Genomic DNA, 26,884 nt, shown 5'->3' on the forward strand with positions numbered 1-26,884 from the left:
ATATATATATATATATATATATATATATATATATATATATATATATATATATATATATATATATATCCATATGTATACAATTTGACCGCCGACAAAAGACTGCTAAATGAAACCGAATGTTGTGATGAAGTATCCACTTCCGCTGATGGGCTGCATCTTTGCCTTCACACACAAACGACATAGCTCGCCCAAAGCGGACGAAAAAGTTGCATTCGGGTCGCGTTCAGGTCGCATTGCCGTTTAGACTGAAGTCACATTTGAAAAAATTTGATTCCAATCGGATTTGGACTACCTCCTGATGTGGCCTGAATCTGATGCGAAAAGATCCGATTTAAAGCACTTCGGAGCGTTTAGACTGGCATAAAAGAATACATCAAAAATACATCAGATTTGGTGTGCAGTGTTCAAAGTGTGAATATCTAGTGTGAGCCATGAGGCCTCGTTTCCCAAGAGAGGGGATTATGCAGCATATAATCAAAGATATGCATATGTTACAACTTCACCTCATAAAAGCTTTTGCATATCACACTGTTTGTCTTGTTCAGGATATGCACATCGTATACATATGTTGTAAAAAAATAAAACCACACACACTAGCCCTGAGGTGATAGCAAACAAGTGTCGACTGGAGCCCACATGACACATTGTAAAAATATAAAACAACAACAAAAAAAGCCCCACATTAATCATCCACGTCCAATCCTACCAGTGCTAATCAAATGATTACCCCATTGCAGGAGAATTTGGAGCTCATTGCACTAATTGCCAGGTTAGGTTTCTGTTGGCTCAGGTGCTGCATACCCTGCATGCTTACCTTCGCAACCGTTGCACAGTTTGTGTGCGTCAAAGAGAACAAGCTGGTCTTTAAAACAAGCCCCAACACTCTGCATCCTCCTCCGGGTTTGTTGGGATTTAATCACACGTCAAAGAAGTCGTTGCTAAATGATCTATTGTGTACACAAAGGTTATGATTGACTATGAATGAAAGCTCTGTGTGACATTTGTGTATTTTGGAACACAGTGCACCTTTCTAACGCAGCTCTTAACAAATGATCATTTTATTAGATAATACAGTGCATCCGGAAAGTACTCGGAGCGCTTCACCTTTTCTTATGTTACAGCCTTATTCCAAAATGGAATAAATGCATTTTTGTCCTCAAAATTCTGCCCTGTTATAATAATGAGATTTTTTTAGTTGAGCAAATTTATTAAAAATAAAAGAATCATATGTCAATAATAATTCACAGCCTTTGCTCAATACTTTGTTGATGCACCTTTGCCAGCAATTACAGCCTCAAGTCTTTTTGAATACGATGCCACAAGCTTGGCACACCTATCTTTGGGCAGTTTCGCCCATTCCTCTTTGCAGCACCTCTCAAGCTCCATCAGGTTGGATGGGAAGCGTTGGTTTTCATCCAGCTTGTCTGTACATTCATCTTAGTCTAGTCAGGGAGGTGACCAAGAACCCGACGATCACTCTGTCAGAGCTCCAGCATTCCTCTGTGGAGAGAGGAAAACCTTCCAGAAGGACAACAATCTCTGCAGCAAACCACCAATCAGGTCTGTATGATATAGTTGTCAAACGTAAGCCCCTTTTTTTTAGTAAAAAGTTTGCCAAAACGCATTTGAAAGACTCTCAGACCATGAGAAACAAAATTATTTGGTCTGATGAGACAAAGATTGAACGCTATGGCATGAATGCCAGGCATCATGTTTGGAGAAAACCAGGCACCGCTCATCACTAGGCCAATACCATCCCTACAGTGAACTGTGGTGGTGGTAGCATCATGCTATGGGGATGTTTTTCAGCGGCAGGAACTGGGAGACTAGTCAGGATAGAGAAAATTATAAATGCCCAAAGATAGGTGTGCCAAGCTTGTGGCATCGTATTCAAAACAGCTATAGGGTGTAATTGCTGCCAAAGGTGCATCAACAAAGTATTGAGAAAAGGCTGTGAATACTTTTGTACATATATATTTTTGGGTTTTTATCTATGATAAATGTGCTAATTTAAAATACATAAATTACATTGTCATTATGGGGTATTGTGTGTATAATGTTGAGGGCCAAAATCAATGTATTCCATTGGTTGGCAACCTTCAGCATTCAAAGAGCCGTTCAAGCCCATTTCCGCCCAAATAAAACCCACCTAGAGCCGCAAACTCTGTTTGATCCCTTAAATGACGATAACACCATTTATACAAACCCCAAAACCAGTGAAGTTGGCATGTTGTGTAAATCGTAAATAAAAACAGAATACAATGATTTGCAAATATAACTTATATTCAATTGAATACACTGCAAATATATTTAATGTTCGAACTGGAAAACTTTGTTAATTTTTGCAAATATTAGCTCATTTGTAATTTGATGCCTGCAACATGTTTCACAAAAGCTGGCACAAATGGCAAAAAAGACTGAGAAAGTTGAGAAATGCTCATCAAACACTTATTTGGAACATCCCACAGGTGAACAGGCAAATTGGGAACAGGTGGGTGCCATGATTGGGTATAAAAGCAGCTTCCATGAAATACTCAGTAATTTACAAACAAGGATGGGGCGAGGGTCACCACTTTGTGAACACATGCGTGAGCAAATTGTTGAACAGTTTAAGAACAACATTTCTCAACCAGCTATTGCAAGGAATTTAGGGATTTCACCATCTACGGTCCGCAATATCATCAAAAGGTTAAGAGAATCCAAAGAAATAACTGCACGTAAACGATGATATTATGGACCTTCAATCCCTCAGGCAGTACTGCATCAAAAACCGACATCAGTGTGTAAAGGATATCACCACATGGGCTCAGGAACACTTCAGAAAACCACTGTCAGTAACTACAGTTCGTCGCTACATCTGTAAGTGCAAGTTAAAACTCTACTATGCAAAGCGAAAGCCATTTATCAACAACACCCACAAATGCCGCCGGCTTCGCTGGGCCTGAGCTCATCTAAGATGAACTGATGCAAAGTGGAAACGTGTTCTGTGGTCTGACGAGTCGACATTTCAAATTGTTTTTGGAAACTGTGGACGTCGTGTCCTTCGGACCAAAGAGGAAAAGAACCATCCGGACTGTTCCAGGCACAAAGTTGAAAAGCCAGCATCTGTGATGGTATGGGGGTGTATTAGTGCCCAAGACATGGGTAACTTACACATCTGTGTAGGCGCCATTAATGCTGAAAGGTACATACAGGTTTTGGAGTAACATATGTTGCCATCCAAGCAACGTTACCATGGACGCCCCTGCTTATTTCAGCAAGACAATGCCAAGCCACGTGTTACATCAACGTGGCTTCATAGTACAAGAGTGCGGGTACTAGACTGGCCTGCCTGTAGTCCAGACCTGTCTCCCATTGAAAATATGTGGCGCATTATGAAGCCTAAAATACCACAACGGAGACCCCGGACTATTGAAAAACTTAAGCTGTACATAATCAGGAATGGGAAAGAATTCCACCTGAGAAGCTTAAAAAATGTGTCTCCTCAGTTCCCAAACTTTTACTGAGTGTTGTTAAAAGGAAAGGCCATGTAACACAGTGGTGAACATGCTCTTTCCCAAGTACTTTGGCATGTGTTGCGGCCATGAAATTCTAAGTTAATTATTATTTACAAAAAAATAAAGTTTATGAGTTTGAACATCAAATATATTGTCTTTGTAGTGCATTCAATTGAATATGGGTTGAAAAGGATTTGCAAATCATTGTATTCCGTTTATATTGACATCTAACACAATTTCCCAACTCATATGGAAACAGGGTTTGTAAACAACACCAACATTTTAAATGTTCCATTGAAAATATAGAACATTACCCACGGCGGTCAAATATCTATCAAAATGATTCAACATACGAGTATTATTATGACGTGTGTTTAATGTAAGACATTATCTGGCGTTTTGTTTCGCAATATTATGCAAAAGCAACTTTTCTTACCTTCTGATTTGTATTTGGGATCTGCATAAATCCTGAAAAATTGCACGCGTCGGCGCCGACGTCGTAGTCGATAAGCATCTTCTTTTTCTCTATCTTCTTGTTATGGGACATTCATCCTCCGCTGTTGCCATTTCTAATATAAAGTAGTGTAAAGTTCTTACTTATGTCTGTCAGTGAACTTGCCATGAAAGTGCTAAAACATACCGGTGTAGTAAGTTTACATTATTCACCCAAGCAACTTTAGTTACTAGAGTTCCGGTCGGACGTTTTTTCATGGGACATATTTAGGGTGTGGTTGTTTCTGGATGAGGAGATGCTGCCCCGTTATTGATTTAAGTAAAGTCTGAATGTCATTAAAACAGTTAGCTCCATCTTTTGACACTTCTTCCACTTCCGTCCTTGCACGCTACACTGCTACAACAAAGATGACGGGGAGAAGACGCTGCCGAAGGTGAGCCACGTAAATAAGACCGCCCACAAAACGGCGCATTCGGAAGAGACTGTCAGAAAGCGACTTGAAGATGATCTGTAAAACAAAAACACTATGCAACATTTTGACCAAAGAACCACCATTACATGTTATGTAGACCACAAGAAAGTGTTTTACATTTAGAAAAAATAAATAAATAATATGACTCCTTTAATGCGACCTATAATCCGGTGGGCCTAATATATGAAAAAAGTCCAAAAATAGACCATTCATTGGCAGTGCGCCTTTTATAATCTGGTGCGCCCTATGGTCCGGAAAATATTCCATTTTAGAATAAGGCTGTAACACAACAACATGTGGAAAAAGTGAAGCGATGTGAATACTTTTGTGGATGCACTATATCTGCAGCTGTAACTTTCAGATGATATTATTTGAACGTAAAAACAAACAAACAAAAAGGTGACAACTTACATATGTGCCAAAATAATTTATTAGAAAAGACAACTGAATGCATATAAAGCAGTGGCACAACCCTATCATGATCTCAAATTTAAATAATCCCTTAACTATTAAACTATTGTTGACATATGTGACTTAAAGAATTGGACAAGTTTGGCTAGTATAAAATAGTACAAATATTTGGCAAACTTTCTCATATTGAAAAAGAACAAATATAAATGTTTCAGATGCCCTAAAGTGCAGCCTTTCAACATTTGGCTGTGTCACTTGGAACCGTGGCACAGTGAAAAGTGGCACACTGCAAGTCCAAACCCTATTTGTTACGTCTCAACAACACACACTCCTATTTTAATCTGTTCATCTTCATTGTCACATAGCGGCATGTAAACTGCGGTGGTTATATTTATATATTCATATTTATGGAAGTGAAGGTGAATATTTCAACCTAGTTGTTCCACCCATTTTTTTTGTTTAGTATTTTAATCATCTTAATATATATTAAATACTCCCCTGAATTATTACATTGTTAAAAATAATTTAATTAATTAGACAGGCACAACATAAGACACGTTAGCACAATTAACAAATACAAGTAATTTATATATATTTTTTAAAAACAACATAAAAAAAACAGTTCTACACTGTAAACCACAACAATAAATGTGTGTAAAAATTGCAAATCTGCCTTTGAGCTAAAATGTTTAAAAAAACAAAATTATATATGTAGAGCTGTTTGTTATATCACATCATATCATAAAAAACAATTATATATATATATATATATATATATATATATATATATATATATATATATATATATATATATATATATATATATATGTACTGTATATATATATATATACACACACACATACAAATACACACAAACACACATATGGACATATATATGTACAGTATATAAACACATATATATACATATAAACATATACATATATACACATACACAGACATTTATATATATACATATATATATATATATATACACACACACACACACACACACACACACACACACACACACAAAAACACACGTATAGACATATATATGCATATATACACATATATGCATACATATAAACATATATATACACACACACACATATAGACATTTATATATATATATATATACATATAGAAATATATATATATACATATAGAAATATATATATATACACACACATATATATATATATACACATATATATATATATATATATACACATATATACACTATATATATATATATATATATATATATATATATATATATATATATATATATATATATATATATATATATATATATATATACATATATATATATATATGAAAAAAATATTCAGATTATATATGGCTCCTTCAGCATCTACAACAATTATTTTAGAAAAAAAAGTATTATTGGTCCAGCTCTAATATCAGATCTAATATCAGTTAGTGAAATTACCTGGCCTTTTTTCATTCAGTGAACGTACAATTTTAATTTTCACCACAAATCATATATACAAGAGAATGTGAAGAGATTTTTGTTGGAACCCCATCAAGTACTTGGCGTCTCCTTTACATCCCGTGTGCTGTTGTCGTCCAACCACTTGTACATTCTGGACTTCGGTTTTGACACCGAGGAGCCAAGAAGTCAAGTGTCAGGTTAGCCGTCCGGCTCTAATTCCGTCCCAACGCAGAGGTCGGACTGGGGCGGGGGGAGATTATTTCCGACGTGAGAATTTCAGACCAAAATCGTCTCCCACCTGGTTGAGGTGGTGCAGAACCTGAGGACAAAGCAAGCTTCTCAGTCTGTGTGTGTGTTTGTCATGAAAGGTCCCCTATTATGCAAAATTGACTTTTTACCTCCAAACCTGAGAAAAAAACAATCAAGGCTTATTTATTGTACTTTTGAGAGACGGGATTACGTGACACGAAGGAAAAAGATCCTTGCTCATGTATATAATATTGCCTCTGACCAGATTAAAGCTCGACCAATTCACAATTAAATAAAAAACAGGCTTTGCTACACTACTTAGAATAGAGATTGATGCTGTGCAAACCAATGTGTCAGAAAGCTGCATACGGTAGGAGTTGTAAGTTTGATTGTTTTGCTGTTCTCCAGTGAATAGTCGAGCCTAGCATGGTGTTGCTGTTAAAACATGTGTTAATGTTAGCTCTTTAGCTCACACAGCTATGCTAGTGCTGCTAAAATGTGTGTCCACATCCTATTTTTCCTTGTAGAATTTGCTGTATCCATTATGTTAGGTAAGTACAGAGTTGCAGTGTAGATAAAGGGCGCAAATTACGCAACAGCGCTTCTTGGAGCCACACACTCTGCCGGAGACAAGCATGGATAAACACAGCTTATCAACATTAAAGCTATTGTAAACACAATCAAACTGGTGCGTACCCAATAGGGCTAACAAATAGCATTTTAGGGCATTGTGGGCAACAAACTATCGTGGGACCTCTGAAACGTATTTAAAATAGTTGAAAAATGCAAAATTAAACCCATAATAAATATAGTGGTACGTCAACATTAGTGTTTTGAGATAAGAGCTGTCTCTTTGCTAATGGTTATGCTTTAAATTACATGCATCTCTGCCATTAGTTGGAGTAGCAAATGTCACAGTGAACCCCATAAGATCCACCCAAAACATCTGGGGCCGTACTTATCAAGCTTCTTAGAATTACTCCTAAGAAGTCTGCTAAGAGTTGACTTAAGAGTAAATAAATTCTTCGCTGAAAGCTGCACTTAAAAGTTAGTTATCAAGCGTCTTACTCACACTTTCAGCGAAGTGTAGGACTGAATCTTAAGTGTCACACTCAGAGCTGAATTACCACATTACTATGTGCCGTAAACGGAATTTTAGGTGACGTAATTTCTGTGTCCATTGAAATGACCAATCACGGAAGGGAATCCGTTGTCTAAGAATAAAGAAATATCTTGGAAATATTTAAGTGGACAATGGGAGTGTATATTTTGACAATAAACTACAAAATAATACAAAACAAACTGGTCCCCGCCGGCACTCACGCTACCGCTCCCTCTCTTCTATCGCCCACACACTCACTGACGTCACTCACCTCACGGCCACACACATACGCTACTGTCATAACATTTTCTTTCCAATTCATTAATTAGGCAACTAATTTGAAACTGGTGTGGGTGGCTCTATATATACTAGCCCACTGCAGACACATGCAGAAATCAACAAGGAATCGAAAAGTATTAAATCTGTGACAAAAATAATATCCGCTCTGTCTAAACGATACCGTTTGATCAGCTGCTCGTCATCAAAAAAAAACAAAAAACATTGTTCCGTTCCCTGAACGTTCGCACACGTCTCTCTCGCCTCAGTGCCATCCCCTGCTGGCAACTCCTAACCACTTAAGACACCTCTGAAGGTCTCTTAAATATCGTGGAGAGTAGGAGTGATTCTTAGACTTAAGAACGTTGATAAAAAGCTTTTATTCTTAATTTTGAGAGTAGGACTACATTTCGCAAATTCTCAGGACTTAAGTGTAAAATGGCACTCTAATAAGCTTGATAAGTACGGCCCCTGGTCTTGATTGCTAGCATTAGCTTATACCTAGAGATGGGCATACATTTGTTTTCCTACACAAGGAAGGAAAAAAGTGAGTGCGAAAAAAACAGTGCTGAGAAGAATTGGATGATTATATTAACTTAATTAAAAAAAGAAATCATCCCAAAAAGACCGAGCGTGACGTCGACAATTTGAGTTTATCACTGCTAGTCTGCACCATACTGAAGCAGAGTACCTTAACGCCAAACAATGATGTTAAAATAACATCTAAATGGCTGACATTTATCCATGAAAATATAAAAAAGCTGCTAATTGTGTGTTTGACAGAGAAGAAGCTGGAAGGACATACCATCGACATCCACTCTCCAAAGTACTGTACATTATTATTACATTACGTCATAAAACTACTGTAGTTGTTCGTGCTACATTATAGTGTATTGTTTTTATACAACATTTATTATTCAAAAGGTTGTTTTTCTTTTAAAAAGGCATGATACATGTTAAAACGGTGCTGTTTTGGGGGGTCCAAACACCAAATAAATTGATTTCAATTAATTCAATCGGCAACGCTGATTTGAGATACAAGAGTTTTGAGTTAAGAGCTCTGTCACAGAACCGGTAAAGCTTGTAAGTTGAGATACTACTGTAATTATTTTTTTTTTAAATACATAAAAAAAATATTGTCGTATGGTACGGGAACTTTAAGCGAGGACAAGAAAGACATACCTCATCCAGCATGTCTTTGGTGTGGGCAGCAGACATGCAGAAGCGAGCTCGGGCTTCCGTAATCGGCGTGGCGGGAAATCCGACCACAACCACAGCAATTTTCCTCTTCAGCATCTCTCGAGCAAAAGCGCTGGTCAGAGGAACAAACATTTGTTACATATTCTGGTTCACTACAAAAGAAAAGGTAAAAACGACTTGCGATGTACATTTTTATGAAGAGATACATTTGCATTGTGTTCCTGTGAAACTACTTCTTGGTCAAATTGTGTATATTGTTGGCTGTTTTACTATCTTAGCCAATGCTTTCATTGCTGTTTATTTTCTTTTTAGCACCATTACACAAAAACTACTAACAGTTTTCATGGAAAACTGTTTGTTTTACTTTGTGAAATGAATACTACAGATTTTAGTGCAGATCCTGATAAAGGTACATGCTTGTAAACATTGTAACAAACATTCTTGATTTCTTAGATAAAATGTAAGTTGAAGCAGGAGGTGGCTCTCCATAAGGTGCTGATCCACGTGGTGGAGGTCTGCCACTCTAGCAGTGGTGGGCCGTGCGTTTCCCACCTAGGCCTCCAATGATTACCTCTCAAAATGCCATAATTTATATCACCACATTACCATTGCTTGAAATATTTTACAGGAACACATTCATGCACTACTGAGCAGTGAATCGCCTCAACAGTGTACAAAACGGGTTATTTTCTGGCGCATTTAAAAATCAATAAACCCGCATCAGCCATTAAAACATTTATTTGGTACTGTCAAAATTAAAATTGCAAAAAACATATTAAACGTGAAAAAAAAAAAAGAAATAAAATATTTGATCTCACAATTTGTAGGACCCATTCGACGCCGTGTATGCCAGTGGTACGCCTTGTAGTCGTTTGATTCGAATGGAAATGGCGGGCATTTCCTCATTTCATCGTCGGAACAGCTGAGCTAGCTTCCGGGGTTGGCCGACATCGTCTCAAAAGATGTAAGATCTCTTTAAATATCCTTCTTGGAAATGGCCTTGCAAATGTACGTATATCTGCCACCTAATCAACATGTTGTTCTCCTTCTTTGTGGATTATGACACAACACTTCCTGCTTCCTGTTAAATTGGAACTTGTGAATGACAAGTGAGTATCCAATCACAGTCCTGTTAATATCAGGCTACCTAGATAGGCTACTGTCAACAACTTGGGATCGATTGGCAATTGCAACGGTCTATCAACTGTATGTGTTCTCAAATTCATCCGCTAAGGGTCCCGGTGAGTATTCAATAACAGGACGCATAAATGTCACTTTCAACCTTGTCTATCAACTGTGTGTGCCCGCTCACTTAAAGTGCACGGACTCCTGCATTGTTGATTCTGAAGGCCCGGCCAAATTTGGTACAGCATGGCAACATAAGATCGCTGAATTCAGATTGGATACAAACTCTAACCTAAAACAACAGCACTGGAAAGAGCATAATATGACATGAATATAATATAAATACTTTCAGATATTTAGGGAAAGTAAATAAAAAAATACTTTTATCTTTATTTTTTTATGATCATGATTTCCGGTTATGTTAGGCCAGCAGAGAAGGCACCACCACTGCATTCTAGTACTGACATATCTTCTTCGCGTCTTATTTGGATCTTTGCGTCCAAACAGACCCGTCCTGCCTCTCTGTGTGATCATGCAGCAACTCTTTCTCAGGGCTCGTGCACGTCAACATGCACTAAAAGACACATTATACCTGAGTGGGTTCTGCATAATAGCTACCTGATGTTTTCTCCTCAGTAGTCACAGATACGAGTCAACCCAAACAGTCCACACCAGTGATTCATGGAAACTTCTAAATGTGGGCCGTGGCAGCCGTTCAAATCGCTTCAACATGAAACGCGCTGATGTGGCTGAAAATTGCTCGTGACAACAAACAACGCTGACATGAGCGTTTAATGCTTGAAAATGGGTCCGCGCACAGTTCATCTGACAAGATGCGCACTGCAGCCTGAAGGAGGCTTGTGTATGTCAACAATGTGTGCTTGTGTTAGTGTAGTGCTTGGTCGACTGTAGCATCCTTACACTACTTTGCCCGGCATATAGAGCAGGATAGGGACCACGGGGGAGTCGTCGTTGCCGTAGATGATGAAGCCCATCTCCTTCACTTTGGCCCTGAAGTATCGAGTGTTCTGCGCCAGCTGCCGAATGCGTCTGATACCTTCAGTTAAAACAAGCGAGAGATATGTTTTGATTTATTTTGAAAATATTTTCACAAAACTTATATGATTTATTCTTTGCTGACTTATAAATGTTACAATATTTGACACACCTGTTAAACAATGCCAAAGTTCATGCATCTGGGTGTAAGCTTGCATGCAGTTTTTTAACAGTGGGCGATTTGTGACATCACTGATTGACGGACGTACATATGTAGTGGAGTTGTCCCGATACACATTTTTTGGTACCAAAATGTATTTTGATACTTTGATACTTTTCAAAATAAGGGGAAACACAAAACATGTAATTATTGGCTTTATTTTAACATAAAATCTTATGGTATATTAAACATATCTTTCTCATTGCAATCGAAAAACAATGTTGTCATAAAATAAAATAGTGAACATACAAGACAACTTGTCTTTTAGTAGTAAGGAAGCAAACAAAGGCTCCTAATTAGGCTGCTGACGTAGGCAGGAACATATTTTGTCATTTCAGATTGCATTATTTTGTCAGAATTGTGAGGGACAAGCGGTAGAAAATGGATTATTAATCTACTTGTTCATTTTCTGTTAATATCTGCTTACTTTCTGTTTTAACTTGTTATACTGTAACCCATTCCTCTTTGCACAACCTCTCAAGCTCCATCAGCTTGGATGAAAAAAGTTGGTTTTCATCCAGGATGTCTCTGTACATTGCTGCATTCATCTTAGTCAGGGAGGTGACCAAGGATGGTCACTTTGTCAGAGCTACAGCATTTCTCTGTGGAAAGAAGAGAACCTTCCAGAACGACAACCATCTCTGCCGCAAACCACCAATTAGGCCTGTATGGTATAATGGGCAAACGTACACCCTTTTTTTTGTAAAAAGTTTGCCAAAATGCACCGAAAAGACTCTCAGACAATGAGAAACATATTTCTTTGGTCTGATGAGACAAATATTTAACTTTTTGGCGTGAATGCCAGGTATCATGTTTGGAGGAAACCAGGCACTGCTCATCACCAGGCCAATACCATCACTACAGTGAGGCATGGTGGTGGCAGCATCATGCTGCGGGTATGTTTTTCAGTGGCAGGAACTGGGAGACGAGTCAGACTAAAGGGAAAATGAATGCAATGTACAGAGACATCCTGGATTAAAAAAAAAACAGATGGAGTTTAAAAGGTGCTGTAAAGAAAAATGGGCAAATTGCCCAAAGATTGGTGAGCGAAGCTTGTGGCATCATATTCAAAAAGACTCGAGGCTGTAATGACTGCCAAAGGTACATCAATTAAATATTGAGCAAAGCACATGTACATAAACTTATGTACATGTGATTTTTTTTCACATGGTCATTATGGGGAATCGTCTGTAGAATTTTGAGGACACAAATACATTTATTCCATTTTGGACTAAGGCTGTAAAAGCAAAGTGCTGTGAATACTTTCCAGATTAACTGTACAACTGTGAACAATCTTACTGATTGTTTAGTGGGACAGGCAAAAGTTAGATCTAGGATAATGCAGTCGTTTATAAATCATATAATGTGTCACAGACCAGTCCATGGACCAGTGGTTGAGGACCAATGATCTAAACCACAAGGAAATGTGTTATATGTAGATTTTATTGATCATAGGTCCCCTTTGAAGGACTAAGGAAGAATTCCTACAATCTTTAGTGTAATTAAAAAAATTAAATTTTCGGTGTCACACTCCGCTTGCATCTGGGCCTTATGCAGCAGTGACCCACCAGGTCAAGAATCAATCAATCAAAGTGTATTTATATAGCCCTTAATCTCAAGGGTCTCAAAGGGCTGCACAAAGCACAAAGACATCCCACGACTCAGATCCCACATCAGGGCAAGAAAAAACTCAACCCAATAGGATACAATGAGAAACCATGGAGGGGACCGCAGATGTGGGGACCCCTCACCCCCTGGGCGACCGGTGCAATGAAGAAAAGAAGATGAGGCTTGCTAGCAAATTTTATAATGCAGTTTAGTGCAACATACAGGATAATAATATAATAATCATCCGCTACATCATGATTTTAAAGTTTTTGTCAAGACGGACGCAGTCAAGAGTGATCAGTCCAAAGACGTGTTCTCAGTCAGCTGTCAGTGGTATCTAACGCAATGTGAGTTCTTATCTTATTATGTGAGTCTTACACCTCCATTTGGGCCTGAGCAGCCTCCCCTATGAAATTGATGGTGATTACAACTCAGCTGCAGCAGCAGATGGTTCAGTTTTTTCCGCAGACGGGCACGCTGTGTGGACTCGCGTTCTGCCAGACTGAGAGCCCTTGCAGATTGTACACCTTTTTTTTTTTTTTTTACACAAAACGCACAAGTGAACACATTTAATGCTTTAAGTGTCACATGTATTACAGGTAGGGAATTAGGAACAAATCAAATCCGGCGGGGGCGCCTTCGCGGCCAAACACCCCCCCGACCTCCCTTTTACCGCCCCCGTCTTCCTTAACGAGCCAGCTAGCTACGTGGCTCAATCTTGGAGCCGGGTTCTGTTTGCCTCTGATTACCTGGGAACAGATTGTAAGGGGTGGACGAGAACATTTAAAATCTTCTAATCTTAGATGCGGGAAAACACATAGCATGCAGGCACAAGCACTGATGCACGGGCTTCGTTTTGTAGACAACAGGACAAGACAAGGAAAAAGGGGAAGTGGAGGCCAAGAAAACTCAAAAACCTGATGCTACATCCAGAAATCAAGAGGAGTGCTCAGACAGTGTGTGACGTTCTCTTTGTCAGAGTTCCTCCATGTTTCTGACCTCTTGCCGCCCGTTTGCTGTCAAGTGTGAAATTCAACGTTAGGGAGAAAAACAGGGGCGGCGGAGGAAGATGGAGTCGGAGCAGAATGAAACTAATGTGGCGCAGGCACAGAGATAAACGAACACGTCTTGTTTACGAGTGATCTGTCGGACACTGGAGTCATTGTTTTTGCTGGAGGACAGGTCTCAGCAGTTATTTCATTGGGCTACGTGAGATGCAAGGCATGCTTGGTTCACAGCCAGACACTAACAAGACTGCATATTTTATAGTCTAGTCCGTCATACTGATTATGGTCTGTCATATTAATTAAAGCACTGCAGAACTAAAGCTGCATTGTCAATGACCTGAAGAACTCTGGTGACCTTTTTACTTGTTATTATTCTTATTAGGCATGAATTTGGTTGCATTCTACCTGTGCAAGCCTAGTATGGGGGGTTTGGTTCTTTGGTGGTACTGCAACTAATGACCAATTCCCTGCCCTCGTGTCTGATACCATTAAAGCAGAAACTATTCAGAGGTCCACGGTTCCTTAAAACACACATGAAAATGATTTCCTCTATGTGAGGGTCACGTGTGCTCGGGTACTCCAACCCCCCTCTTCTTTCTACCCCTGCAGACCCTTGGTAATTGTTACCACATTTTCGGACTGAGCAGCTGTTTGTCTTCCCCTGCGGGTCTGAACTTACTTCTAATGCTAACATTGGTACAGTCCTCTGGATTCAGATTGCTTTTGTTTCCATAAAAATTACACACAGGTGTAAAGGTTTACGTAAAGACAGGGAGATAGTATTCGTATCGTATGGGTACGGAGATGGTACAGTACTTACCCTCTTCACTTCCATCTTGCCCTGTGATGCACTTTATGGTCCGTATGATCTGCTCAGCTATAGGGGGAGACATGCCCGAGGTGTACATGGCGCTGTGGGACCGGCTGCGCAGGTACTCTACCAGGTCCTGCAATGAAAGTTCTGATGACATGTCGGTCACTGAACGTGATATTCTACAAAAAATATTCACCTAGGGCCCTGTTCTCAAGTTTGCGCTTAACTGTTTTAATTTTTTACATGCTTGAAGTTACCCATGTTTCTCTTGTTCGTATTGTCCCATCCAACCTCCGTACACAAGTGAGGCCCGTGTGCTTATCTCTGGAATAAAGGCGGGCTCTTTAATAATGAGGCGAACGTTGCCGTGACACTTTTTTTTGCTGTGTAAAAAATCATGAAACATGGAAGTTTTTCTAACGCTTGTGAATGTCATTGAAATCCCTGAAAAAGTTAACACTTTAAATTTAAAAAAGGCTGGACCCAACCAGGCAGTGCTTTTCACGTTAATGTGTGTTGTCATGGGAAAGGTGTGGATGCACGTCTTCTTCCTGGCTAGATGTGATAAACAATCAGTAAATTAAACTTTATTTACTTGTTATTATAACCACTCTGATGTTATTTATGAGTTCTGTTTAGTACGTATGTTTGTGAAGCTGTGACGTGTCAGAGGGGCTTAACAGCTGTTTGTGTGTGTGTGTGTGTGTGTGTGTGTGTGTGTGTGTGTGTGTGTGTGTGTGTGTGTGTGTGTGTGTGTGCGTGCTTACGCGGGGTAGCAAGACGGTGTAATATTGACTGTTAAAAACTCAATCAAATCAATTGATAGACGCTACATGATGTATACATTTTTTCTATTATATAGTCATATACTTCAATGATCACGGTCTAGATCAGGGGTCAGCAACCCAAAATGTTGAAAGAGCCATATTGTGAAAAAAAAGTCTGTCTGGAGCCACAAACATTAAAAGCCTTATACAAGTGTTATAATGAAGGCAACACATGATGTAAGTGTCTATATTAGCCTACTATCAAAGGCTGATGCAAATCTTCGATGACAGAAATTTTGTATTTAAATTTTTATTCTACACATTTTTGCAACATTGGAAATCATTAGTAAAATGGAGGATTCTCCGATGATGGGATAACTCCTGGAAATGACTGGCTAAGAATGGCCAAAGGTATAGATGTGTGTGTCCAAGTTTAAGGAAACGGCAGGCTGTCTTCTTCTGATGCAGCGTTTCTCAAAGTGTGGGGCGCGCCCCACTGGTGGGGAATAGAGACATGACAGGTGGGGCGCGAGGAACGGGAGGAAATTTCACTTTAATGTTTTTTGTTTTTTCAATTATATTCTTAGATTTTTTTTTTTTTACTATGCTTTCATTTTCTATACACACTGTAAATCACTTTGTGACTCTGTCTGTGAAATCCGCTATATAAATAAATGTAAATTACTTATTTTTCCTGTAGGCTTTAAATTTCTAGGTAGGAGCGAAAGTTTGACAGACATAGCAACAGTAACTAATGGGGACGGGGCTAAGCGGAAGCTTTGTGAATGGCGAGTCACTGTGCGAGGATTTGCTGTTTTGCAAATACATAAAAAATAGAGCCAATGCTGATGAGCTGTTCAAGATAATGGACAGTTTCCTCAAAGAACACAACCTTAAATGGGAAAACTGTGTGGGCTTTTGCTCTGATGGCGCACAGACCATGGCAAAGTCAAGAAACGGGCTGCAGGCTCTAATAAAGAGGGTTGCGCCAAATGTGCATTGGACACACTGTGTCATTCACCGGGAAGCACTCGCGTCAAGGCAGCTCAGCCCCGAACTCAATGAGGTTTTAACAGTGGCAGTGTCAAGCCTGCAACCCCGATTTGAAAAGCTGTGCAGTGCAAAACAGGCTCATTGCAGCCACTAATGCTGGAGTACTGTAAAACTCATGTTCACTTGCCCTGTCTTGCCAAATGCATTAGCTCCTCCTTTTTTTTTTGCAAAGTGGCACTTTTATTTTTATTTATTATTGAACTTGATGCAAGTTATTTGATTTATTATTGAACTTGATGCAAGTTATAACACTTTGATTTATTATTGAACTTGATGCAAGTTATAACACTTTTGTTTTATTTATTATTGAACTTGATGCAAGTTATTTTATTTGATATTGAACTTGATGCAAGTTATAACACTTTTATTTGATCTATTATTGAACTTGATGCAAGTTATAACACTTTTATTTGATTTATTATTGAACTTGATGCAAGTTATAACACTTTGATTTATTATTGAACTTGATGCAAGTTATAACACTTTTATTTGATTTATTATTGAACTTGATGCAAGTTATAACACTTTTATTTGATTTATTATTGAACTTGATGCAAGTTATAACACTTTTTTTTATTTATTATTGAACTTGATGCAAGTTATAACACTTTTTTTCATTTATTATTGAACTTGATGCAAATTGTAACACTTTTATTTGATTTATTATTGAACTTGATGCAAGTTATAACACTTTTGTTTTATTTATTATTGAACTTGATGCAAGTTATTTTATTTGATATTGAACTTGATGCAAGTTATTTGATTTATTATTGAAGTTGATGCAAGTTATAACACTTTTATTTGATTTATTATTGAAGTTGATGCAAGTTATAACACTTTTATTTGATTTATTATTGAACTTGATGCAAGTTACAACACTTTGATTTATTATTGAACTTGATGCAAGTTATAACACTTTTATTTGATTTATTATTGAACTTGATGCAAGTTATAACACTTTTATTTGATTTATTATTGAACTTGATGCAAGTTATAACACTTTTTTTATTTATTATTGAACTTGATGCAAGTTATAACACTTTTTTTGATTTATTATTGAACTTGATGCAAGTTATAACACTTTTATTTGATTTATTATTGAACTTGATGCAAGTTATAACACTTGTTTTGATTTATTATTGAACTTGATGCAAGTTATAACACTTTTGTTTTTTTTATTATTGAACTTGATGCAAGTTATTTTATTTGATATTGAACTTGATGCAAGTTATACCACAGCTGCACAGTTATTTTATTTATTATTGAACTTGATGTTATTTTATGTTATTGAGTTTGAATGTATACAACTTGATGTTACTTGATGTTCAATACATTTTAAAATGTTAAGCTTGGCATTAGCGTTCTGTTGGGGCGATGGGGGCAGGTGGGGCTTGAAAACTCCCCCTTGTCCAAAGTGGGGGATGACAAAAAAAGTTTGAGAACCACTGTTCTAATGGATGTATTACAATCTTTGCAAGCTAGGTAACATTTGCTGGGGTCTGGAACAACATGGCGCACAAACAACTATCAGAAATGCAGCCAATATTACATACAGATATGTCAAGAGACATGCAAATATAAATTAAATACACAGAGGACATAAGTAAAGGATATTAAATGAGCTCAAATATGCCATCAAAAACGAGGCATAATGAGGCAATATGTATGTACAGCTAGCCTAAATAGCATGTTAGCATCGATTAGCTTGCAGTCATGGACTGACCAAATATGCCTGATATGCACTCCGACAAGTCAATATTATCAACAAAGCTCACCTTTGTGCATCACAGTAGAAAACATTTGGTGGACAAAATAAGACAAAGGAGTGGCATAAAACACGTATTTCTGTGGCAGCATCGGAGAAAGTTGTACATGTGAACAAACTACAAAGAGTTCAAGGATCGCTGAAATTAGTAGGACTAAACAGTGCTTGCCAAATACTCTAATCAGTGAAGCATGTATAGCAAACAGTGGGATTTCTAACAATTAGGAAGGTTTGTGTTAGGTTTGTGCTCCTACAGAAATCATATTAAAACAAAATATATTTTTTTCTTCATCTTTTTCCATATTCACACATCTCTGAAAGAGGTCCAGGGAGCCACTAGGGCGGCGCTAAAGAGCCGCATGCGGCTCGAGAGCCGCGGTTTGCTGACCCCCGGTCTAGATGAAACCGTTGTTAAGTCCGTTAGTACCAGAATGTTCAAACTTGGCTGATATACACACGGTAACCTTCTGCTGTGGTCGTACTAACGAGACAACAATGTGCATTTTTTTAATAGTTATGCATTATGGTCCTTTGATCCTCATCTCAATGGATGTTTGTAAGTGTCTCTATTGAAGCAATCAAAATAGATTTGATAGTTTTCTGGAAGTTTCTTTTATCATTTTGTATCACTGCTGCCATACTGGTTTATAGCCTTGTCATCTATTGCCTGGACTACTGCAACTCTCTTCTGTTTGATCTCCTTCGCAAGTCGCTTTACAAACTTCTCCAGAAAAGTTGCTGCCTTGATAATCATTAGAACCCATTCAATCCAGCACGTCATTCCTGTTCTGCAGCAACTCCACTGGCTACCCATCAAACACTGTATCCAATTAAAAATAATTATTCTCACTTTCAAAGCTATCCATAACTTTTCCACATCATATCTTTCAGACCTGCTCCATGTTGCCACGCTCACACGTTCCTCTCACTGTCCCCATATCTAGACTGTTTACCATGGGGGCCGAGCCTTCAGTCGCTCAGCCCCTCATGTTTGGAACACACTACCCCCAGACCTTCACAGTATGAACTCATTTACCGTCTTCACATCAACACTCAAAACACATTTATTCCTGATTGCTTATTCACTGTAAATTTTAGCTACCTTTGTTGTTGTTTCTTATCTTATGATTTCATCAGTTCCTGTTTTATAAATGTATTTTATACATACATATACACACATATATACATATACACACACATATATATATATATATATATATATATATATATATATATATATATATATATATATATATATATATATATATATATATATATATACATACACATACATATATATACATACACATACATATATATATATATATATATATATATATATATATATGTATATATATATATATACATATATATATATATACATATATATATATATACATATATATATATATATATATATATATATATATACATATATATATATATACATATATATATATATATATACATATATATATATATACATATATATATATATATATATATATATATATATATATATATATATATATATATATATATATATATATATATATATATATATATATGATTGTAAGATACATCCTCAGATGCACTGGGACACATCCTCAGTGATGTGCCTGAGATCACCGGGGGTTTCGGGTCTTTCAACATCATACCCCCTCCCTCAGGTGACCCAGCCAGGGTTGATCAGACCCCAGCTTGTGTCCCAGTAGCATTGGCCCACAGTTCGCTCCTCCTGATCCAAAGCCATCTAGAGGCTCTCTCTGCTGCCTCCATGGTGGTCTTGATGACCTTCCTTTTTCCATCACCTGTGATGCCAAGTAGTGTAAACACCTTGCACAGTGAGCGGCCAGCAAAGCCTCTACACCCCACTTCAATGGGCTCACAGCGTGCCCTCCGGCCTCCTCTGCGGCATTGCTCGACTAGCTCCTGGTACTTTGACCGCTTCCGCTTGTTTGCCTCCTCTATGCGATCTTCCCAAGGAACTGTCAGCTCTATCAGTAGCACCTGCCGTGAAGATACTGATGTAAGCAAGATGTCTGGCCTCAACGAAGTTGTTGTAACATAGTCTGGAAACTTGAGCTGCTTGCCCAAGTCCACTCGAAGATCCCAGTCCAATGCTGAGGTGAGGAGCCCGGCTGCTGGTTTGGGCTGTGACTGTGGCTGCTCTCCAGCCCTGACAAAGGCAATTCTCCTCTTGCCAAGTTGTTGCTTGCAGCTATTGTTTTTGGCCAGGGCTTTAGCTATGGCTTCAGCAACGGTCTTCAGCACTTGGTCGTGCCGCCAGCGGTAGCGGCCCTCCCCCAGAGCTTTAGAACAGCTGCTTAGGATGTGCTCCAGTGAGCCTTTCCTGGAGCACAGCACACAGGCTGGAGAGTCAATCATGCCCCAGAGATGGAGATTGGCTGGGCTGGGTAGGACGTCGTAGACAGCTTGAACCATGAACTTAATGCGCTGGGGTTCAGCCAGCCTGATCTCAGACCAGGTCACCCTCCTCTGAAGTGCACCCTCCCACCTTGTCCATGCTCCCTGCTGCTGCATACCCACCATCCTGCTGGTTCGTTCCTCCTCAACCTCTGCACACACCTCCTTCAGGACTAGCTGGCGTTTGTCTTTACCACGTGCCTTTCTCATAGTGAGGTTGGGGGAAGGCTCCCAGCCCAGCACGGCCTGTTGCCACCGTGCCCACCAGGGCCCTATGTCTCAGCCGAGACTCAGCAACCTCCAGGCTTTCCTGAGCCCTCCACTTCCTGCCAGTTCGCACCACGATGCCTGCTGATGCCACTTTGGAGTTCTTGGAGTCACGATAGAGCAAAGCCTCTCGAGTGCGAGAGACCCTGAACTCCTCGTCCAGGCTACTAAAGGGGAGCTGGAGCTTGTTGGTCTTCCCATACAGTGCTGTGCTGCACAGGCTGCGTGGAAAGCCCATCCATCGGCGGAGGTAGCTGCTGATCTTCCTCTCCAGAGTCTCCACTGTTGACAGAGGAACCTCATACAACAACAGAGGCCAGAGTATCCGGGGTAAGACGCCATGCTGGTAAATCCACGCCTTAAACCGGCCAGGTAAGCAAGACTTGTCTACAGCCGATAACCAAGTCTCCAGTTCTTTGATGGTCGTTTGGATCGCTGCGGTATCCCTGAGACTACAGTCGAAAACCTTGCCCAGGCTCTTGACCGGTTTCTCGGTGATAGATGGGATTGCTGTGCCATCCACGAAGAAGCGGAACTTGTCTGCCAGTTTTCCCTTCTTCAGAACCATCGACCTGGATTTAGTTGGTTTAAAGCTCATTCTTGCCCAGGAGATGAGCTTTTCCAGGCCCTGGAGTATCCATCTTGCGCCAGGCACTGATTAAGTTGTGACAGTGAGATCGTCCATAAAGGCTCTGATGGGGGGCTGTCGAGTTCCAGACTTCGACAGAGGGCCTCTGCATTCCGTTTCAGCTGCCTTGACTACCATGTTCGTGGCTAGGGCAAAGAGGCAAACTGAGATTGTACACCCAGTTATAATGCCTTTTTCAAGCCTGTGCCAATCTGATGTTATGCTCCCGGAAGTGACCCTGAGCCTGAAGTTCCCGTAGTAATTCAGGATGAGGTCTTTGATCTTCTTGGGTACATGGTGTCGGTCCAGGGTAGTCTCCACAAGTTTGTGGGGTATGGAGCCGTACGCATTGGCAAGGTCAAGCCAAAGCACAGCAAGGTCTCCCTTACCCTCCCGCGCCTCCCTGATCAGCCGGGAAACCACACCGGTATGTTCCAGGCATCCTGACACACCTGGGATTCCACCTTTCTGGACCGAGGTGTCGATGTAGGCATTCTTGAGGAGGAAGTCAGTCAACCTTCTGGAAAGGATGCTGAAGAAGATCTTTCCCTCAACGCTAAGGAGCGAGATGGTCCTGAACTGCTCCAGCTTGGTGGAATTTTCCTCTTTAGGTATCCAAACACCCTCAGCCTGCCTCCACTAGTCTGCAACAGTTCCTCTGCGCCAAATCACTCGCAAGATCCTCCAAAGGATTCTAAGGAGTTCCGGGCATCGCTTGTACACCTTGTACTCCACTGGGTCCTGGAGCTGAACTGGCTCTGGCTGCAGTAACAACCTCCTGGATTTCCTTCCAGGTGGGCTCGCTGGTGATGAATTTGACAGTGGGAGATGGTATGTCCAATAAGGCACTGAGGGGCCCTAGCTCTTTCTCTTTTTCAGGTTGTTTTTCAAGAAGTTGTTAACTTCTTCTTTGGAGCAAACTAGACGCCCACTGCGCTTCTGCCCCAACAGCTGTTTGATAAATCCAAATGTATTAGCTATGAATGTAGTTCGCTTCCTGGCTCTCTCTCTCCTGCGCCTCATGTGCCATTCAGCTCTACGTAGGGTTGTCAGTTTCTTCCTGATGATGTTCCGGAGTTCAGCCAATGGCGCCTTCTCCTCCTCAGATGCTGCCTTGTACTGCCTTGCCAGGGACCGGAGCTCCTGCCACAGTTGATGGATCTGTTCTGCCCTTCGGTTCATGGTGTAGTTGGAACTGATGGGCTTGTCCTCTTCCACACCGAACCTCTCTGCTCCATAAGAAACAATGATGGTGGTCATGGTCTGAAGCCGTCTGTCGACATCCCCTTTGGCTATTGATTCGATGATTCTGGCTGTGTGCTCGTCGAATTGGTGCCACACTTTGTGTTGGCTTGCAGGAGGCCACTTGATACGAGACTGCTTAATTACTTTGCTAGGAGCTGGAGGGTTTATCACATGGAGGTTCTGGGCTCTGTGGGGTGTCTCCCGGCCGGGCTCCTCCGTCGTCTCACCAGGACTCGGTCCTGTGCGCTGTGTGTCACTCTCCTGCACCAAGCATTTAATTCGACCCTGATGGATTTTTAGGCCACGCTCGTTCTTGAGGCTCTTGCCACAGATGCATCTTACGGTTGTCATTGTCGTTAAGCCGTTTGCTAAAGTCGTCAACGTTGGATCCGTCCTGTTGGGGAACTCATCCTCCCCCCCTCTCGGGTTCCCCTGGGGGTATTTCTCAGTAGGTCGTTCTGTAGCTTAGTTGGGTTTCTCCCTCACGGAAGATGCAGGTTGGGATGCTACCCCTTGCTGCCCCGGTCGCCGTCTTTCCGAGCTGTCAATTGTCTCTCCAATCGTCACCAGTCTGCTCCTGGTTGCCTCCCAGCCTGTTCCTGGGTGTCACTGGCTATGCCAGTCCGAAATTATTGTAAGATACATCCTCAGATGCACTGGGACACATCCTCAGTGATGTGCCTGAGATTACCGGGGGTTTCGGGTCTTTCAACATCATACCCCCTCCCTCAGGTGACCCAGCCAGGGTTGATCAGACCCCAGCTTGTGTCCCAGTAGCATTGGCCCACAGTTCGCTCCTCCTGATCCAAAGCCATCTAGAGGCTCTCTCTGCTGCCTCCATGGTGGTCTTGATGGCCTTCCTTTTTCCATCACCTGTGATGCCAAGTAGTGTAAACACCTTGCACAGTGAGCGGCCAGCAAAGCCTCTACACCCCACTTCAATGGGCTCACAGCGTGCCCTCCAGCCTCCTCTGCGGCATTGCTCGACTAGCTCCTGGTACTTTGACCGCTTCCGCTCATTTGCCTCCTCTATGCGATCCTCCCAAGGAACTGTCAGCTCTATCAGTAGCACCTGCCGTGAAGATACTGATGTAAGCAAGATGCCTGGCCTCAACGAAGTTGTTGTAACATAGTCTGGAAACTTGAGCTGCTTGCCCAAGTCCACTCGAAGATCCCAGTCCAATGCTGAGGTGAGGAGCCCGGCTGCTGGTTTGGGCTGTGACTGTGGCTGCTCTCCAGCCCTGACAAAGGCAATTCTCCTCTTGCCAAGTTGTTGCTTGCTGCTATTGTTTTTGGCCACGGCTTTAGCTATGGCTTCAGCAACGGTCTTCAGCACTTGGTCGTGCCGCCAGCGGTAGCAGCCCTCCCCCAGAGCTTTAGAACAGCTGCTTAGGATAGATATATATATATATATATATATATATATATATATATATATATATATATATATATATATATATATATATATATATATATATATAAAATATACACGCCCTGCGATGAGGTGGCGACTTGTCCAGGGTGTACCCCGCCTTCCGCCCGATTGTAGCTGAGATAGGCTCCAGCGCCCCCCCCGACCCCGAAGGGAATAAGCGGTAGAAAATGGATGGATGGATATAATATACACTACCGTTCAAAAGTTTGGGGTCACATTGAAATGTCCTTATTTTTGAAGGAAAAGCACTGTACTTTTCAATGAAGATAACTTTAAACTAGTCTTAACTTTAAAGAAATACACTCTATACATTGCTAATGTGGTAAATGACTATTCTAGCTGCAAATGTCTGGTTTTTGGTGCAATATCTACATAGGTGTATAGAGGCCCATTTCCAGAAACTATCACTCCAGTGTTCTAATGGTACAATGTGTTTGCTCATTGGCTCAGAAGGCTAATTGATGATTAGAAAACCCTTGTGCAATCATGTTCACACATCTGAAAACAGTTTAGCTTGTTACAGAAGCTACAAAACTGACCTTCCTTTGAGCAGATTGAGTTTCTGGAGCATCACATTTGTGGGGTCAATTAAACGCTCAAAATGGCCAGAAAAAGAGAACTTTCATCTGAAACTTGACAGTCTATTCTTGTTCTTAGTTAGAAATGAAGGCTATTCCACAAAATAGTTTGGGTGACCCCAAACTTTTGAACGGTAGTGTATATATATATATATATATATATATATATATATATATATATATATATATATATATATATATATATATATACGTATATGTAATATATATATATATATATACAGTATATACATACAGTATATATATATACACAGTATATACATACAGTATATATATATATATATATATATATATATATATATATATATATATACAGTATATACATACAGTATATATATATACACAGTATATATATATATATATATATATATATATATATATATATATATACAGTCGTGGTCAAAAATTTACATACACTTGTAAAGAACATAATGTCATGGCTGCCTTGTGTTTCCAATAATTTCCACAACTCTTATTTTTTTGTGATAGAGTGATTGGAGCACATACTTGTTTGGTCACAAAAAACATTCATGAAGTTTGGTTCTTTTATTAATTTATTATGTGTCTACTAAAAATGTGACCAAATCTGCTGGGTCAAAAGTATACATATAGCAATGTTAATATTTGGTTACATGTCCCTTGGCAAGTTTCACTGCAATAAGGCGCTTTTGGTAGCCATCCACAAGCTTCTGGTTGAATTTTTGATCACTCCTCCTGACAAAATTAGTGCAGTTCAGCTAAATTTGTTGGTTTTCTGACTTGGACTTGTTTCTTTAGCATTGTCCACATGTTCTCAATGGGGTGTAAGTCAGGACTTTGGGAAGTCCATTCTAAAACCTTAATTGTAGCCTGATTTAGCCATTCCTTTACCACTTTTGACGTATGTTTGGGGTCATTGTCCTGTTGGAACACCCAACTGCGCCCAAGACCCAACCTCCGGGCTGATGATTTTAGGTTGTCCTGAAAAATTTGGGAGGTAATCCTCCTTTTTCATTGTCCCATTTACTCTCTGTAAAGCACCAGTTCCATTGGCAGCAAAACAGGCCAAGAGCATAATACTACCACCACCATGCTTGACGGTAGGCATGTGTTCCTGGGATTAAAGGCCTCACCTTTTCTCCTCCAAACATATTGCTTGGTATTGTGGCCAAACAGCTCAATTTTTGTTTCATCTGACCACAAAACTTTCCTCCAGAAGGTCTTATCTTTGTCCATGTGATCAGCAGCAAACTTTAGACGAGCCTTAAGATGTCGCTTCTGGAGCAAGGGCTTCCTTCTTGCATGGTAGCCTCTCAGTCCATGGCGATGCAAAACACGCTTGTCTGTGGACAATGACACCTGTGTTCCAGCAGCTTCCAATTCACTGCAGACCTGCTTTTTGGTGGTTCTCGGTTGACTCTTGATCATCCTGACCAATTTTCTCTCAGCAGCAGGTGATAGCTTGCGTTTTCTTCCTGATCGTGGCAGTGACAAAACTGTACCATGCACTTTATACTTACGAACAAGTGTCTGCACAGTTGCTCTTGGGACCTTAAGCTGCTTTGAAATGGCTCCAAGTGACTTTCCTGACTTGTTCAAGTCAATGATTCGTTTTTTCAGATCTGTGCTAAGTTCTTTTGACCTTCCCATTATCGCGTTTGTAACCGAGTCTAATGACTGCATCACATGAGCCCTATTTAAATGGGCTCAGAGAAGTCAACAGGTGTTGTCAATCATAATCACTCGCATGAAATTAAGAGGCCATGCCATGAAGCTAATTTGATTTGATTGTAAATTTTCTACATCACCAAAATTGATCATGTATTTTGCTGTAT

The 26,884-nt window shown here is 40.0% G+C and overlaps 1 protein-coding gene across 1 annotated transcript in view; it reads right to left on the minus strand.

The window, feature by feature from the left end:
• Positions 1 to 6,293: 6,293 nt before the first annotated feature.
• sptlc3 (serine palmitoyltransferase, long chain base subunit 3) overlaps positions 6,294 to 26,884 on the minus strand; it is a 70,179-nt gene continuing 49,588 nt past the window's right edge. Inside the window, exons 10-13 of the mRNA XM_062058490.1 lie at positions 14,894 to 15,020; positions 11,164 to 11,299; positions 9,100 to 9,229; positions 6,294 to 6,609 (exon numbers count right to left, since the gene is read on the minus strand). Of these exons, the coding sequence (XP_061914474.1) occupies positions 6,547 to 6,609; positions 9,100 to 9,229; positions 11,164 to 11,299; positions 14,894 to 15,020 (456 nt within the window). The 3' untranslated portion in view covers positions 6,294 to 6,546. The remainder of the gene's footprint in view (positions 6,610 to 9,099; positions 9,230 to 11,163; positions 11,300 to 14,893; positions 15,021 to 26,884) is intronic.

Source organism: Entelurus aequoreus, linkage group LG09 (genome assembly GCF_033978785.1).
Source record: "Entelurus aequoreus isolate RoL-2023_Sb linkage group LG09, RoL_Eaeq_v1.1, whole genome shotgun sequence".
In the NCBI taxonomy this organism is placed as follows: Eukaryota; Metazoa; Chordata; class Actinopteri; order Syngnathiformes; family Syngnathidae; genus Entelurus; species Entelurus aequoreus.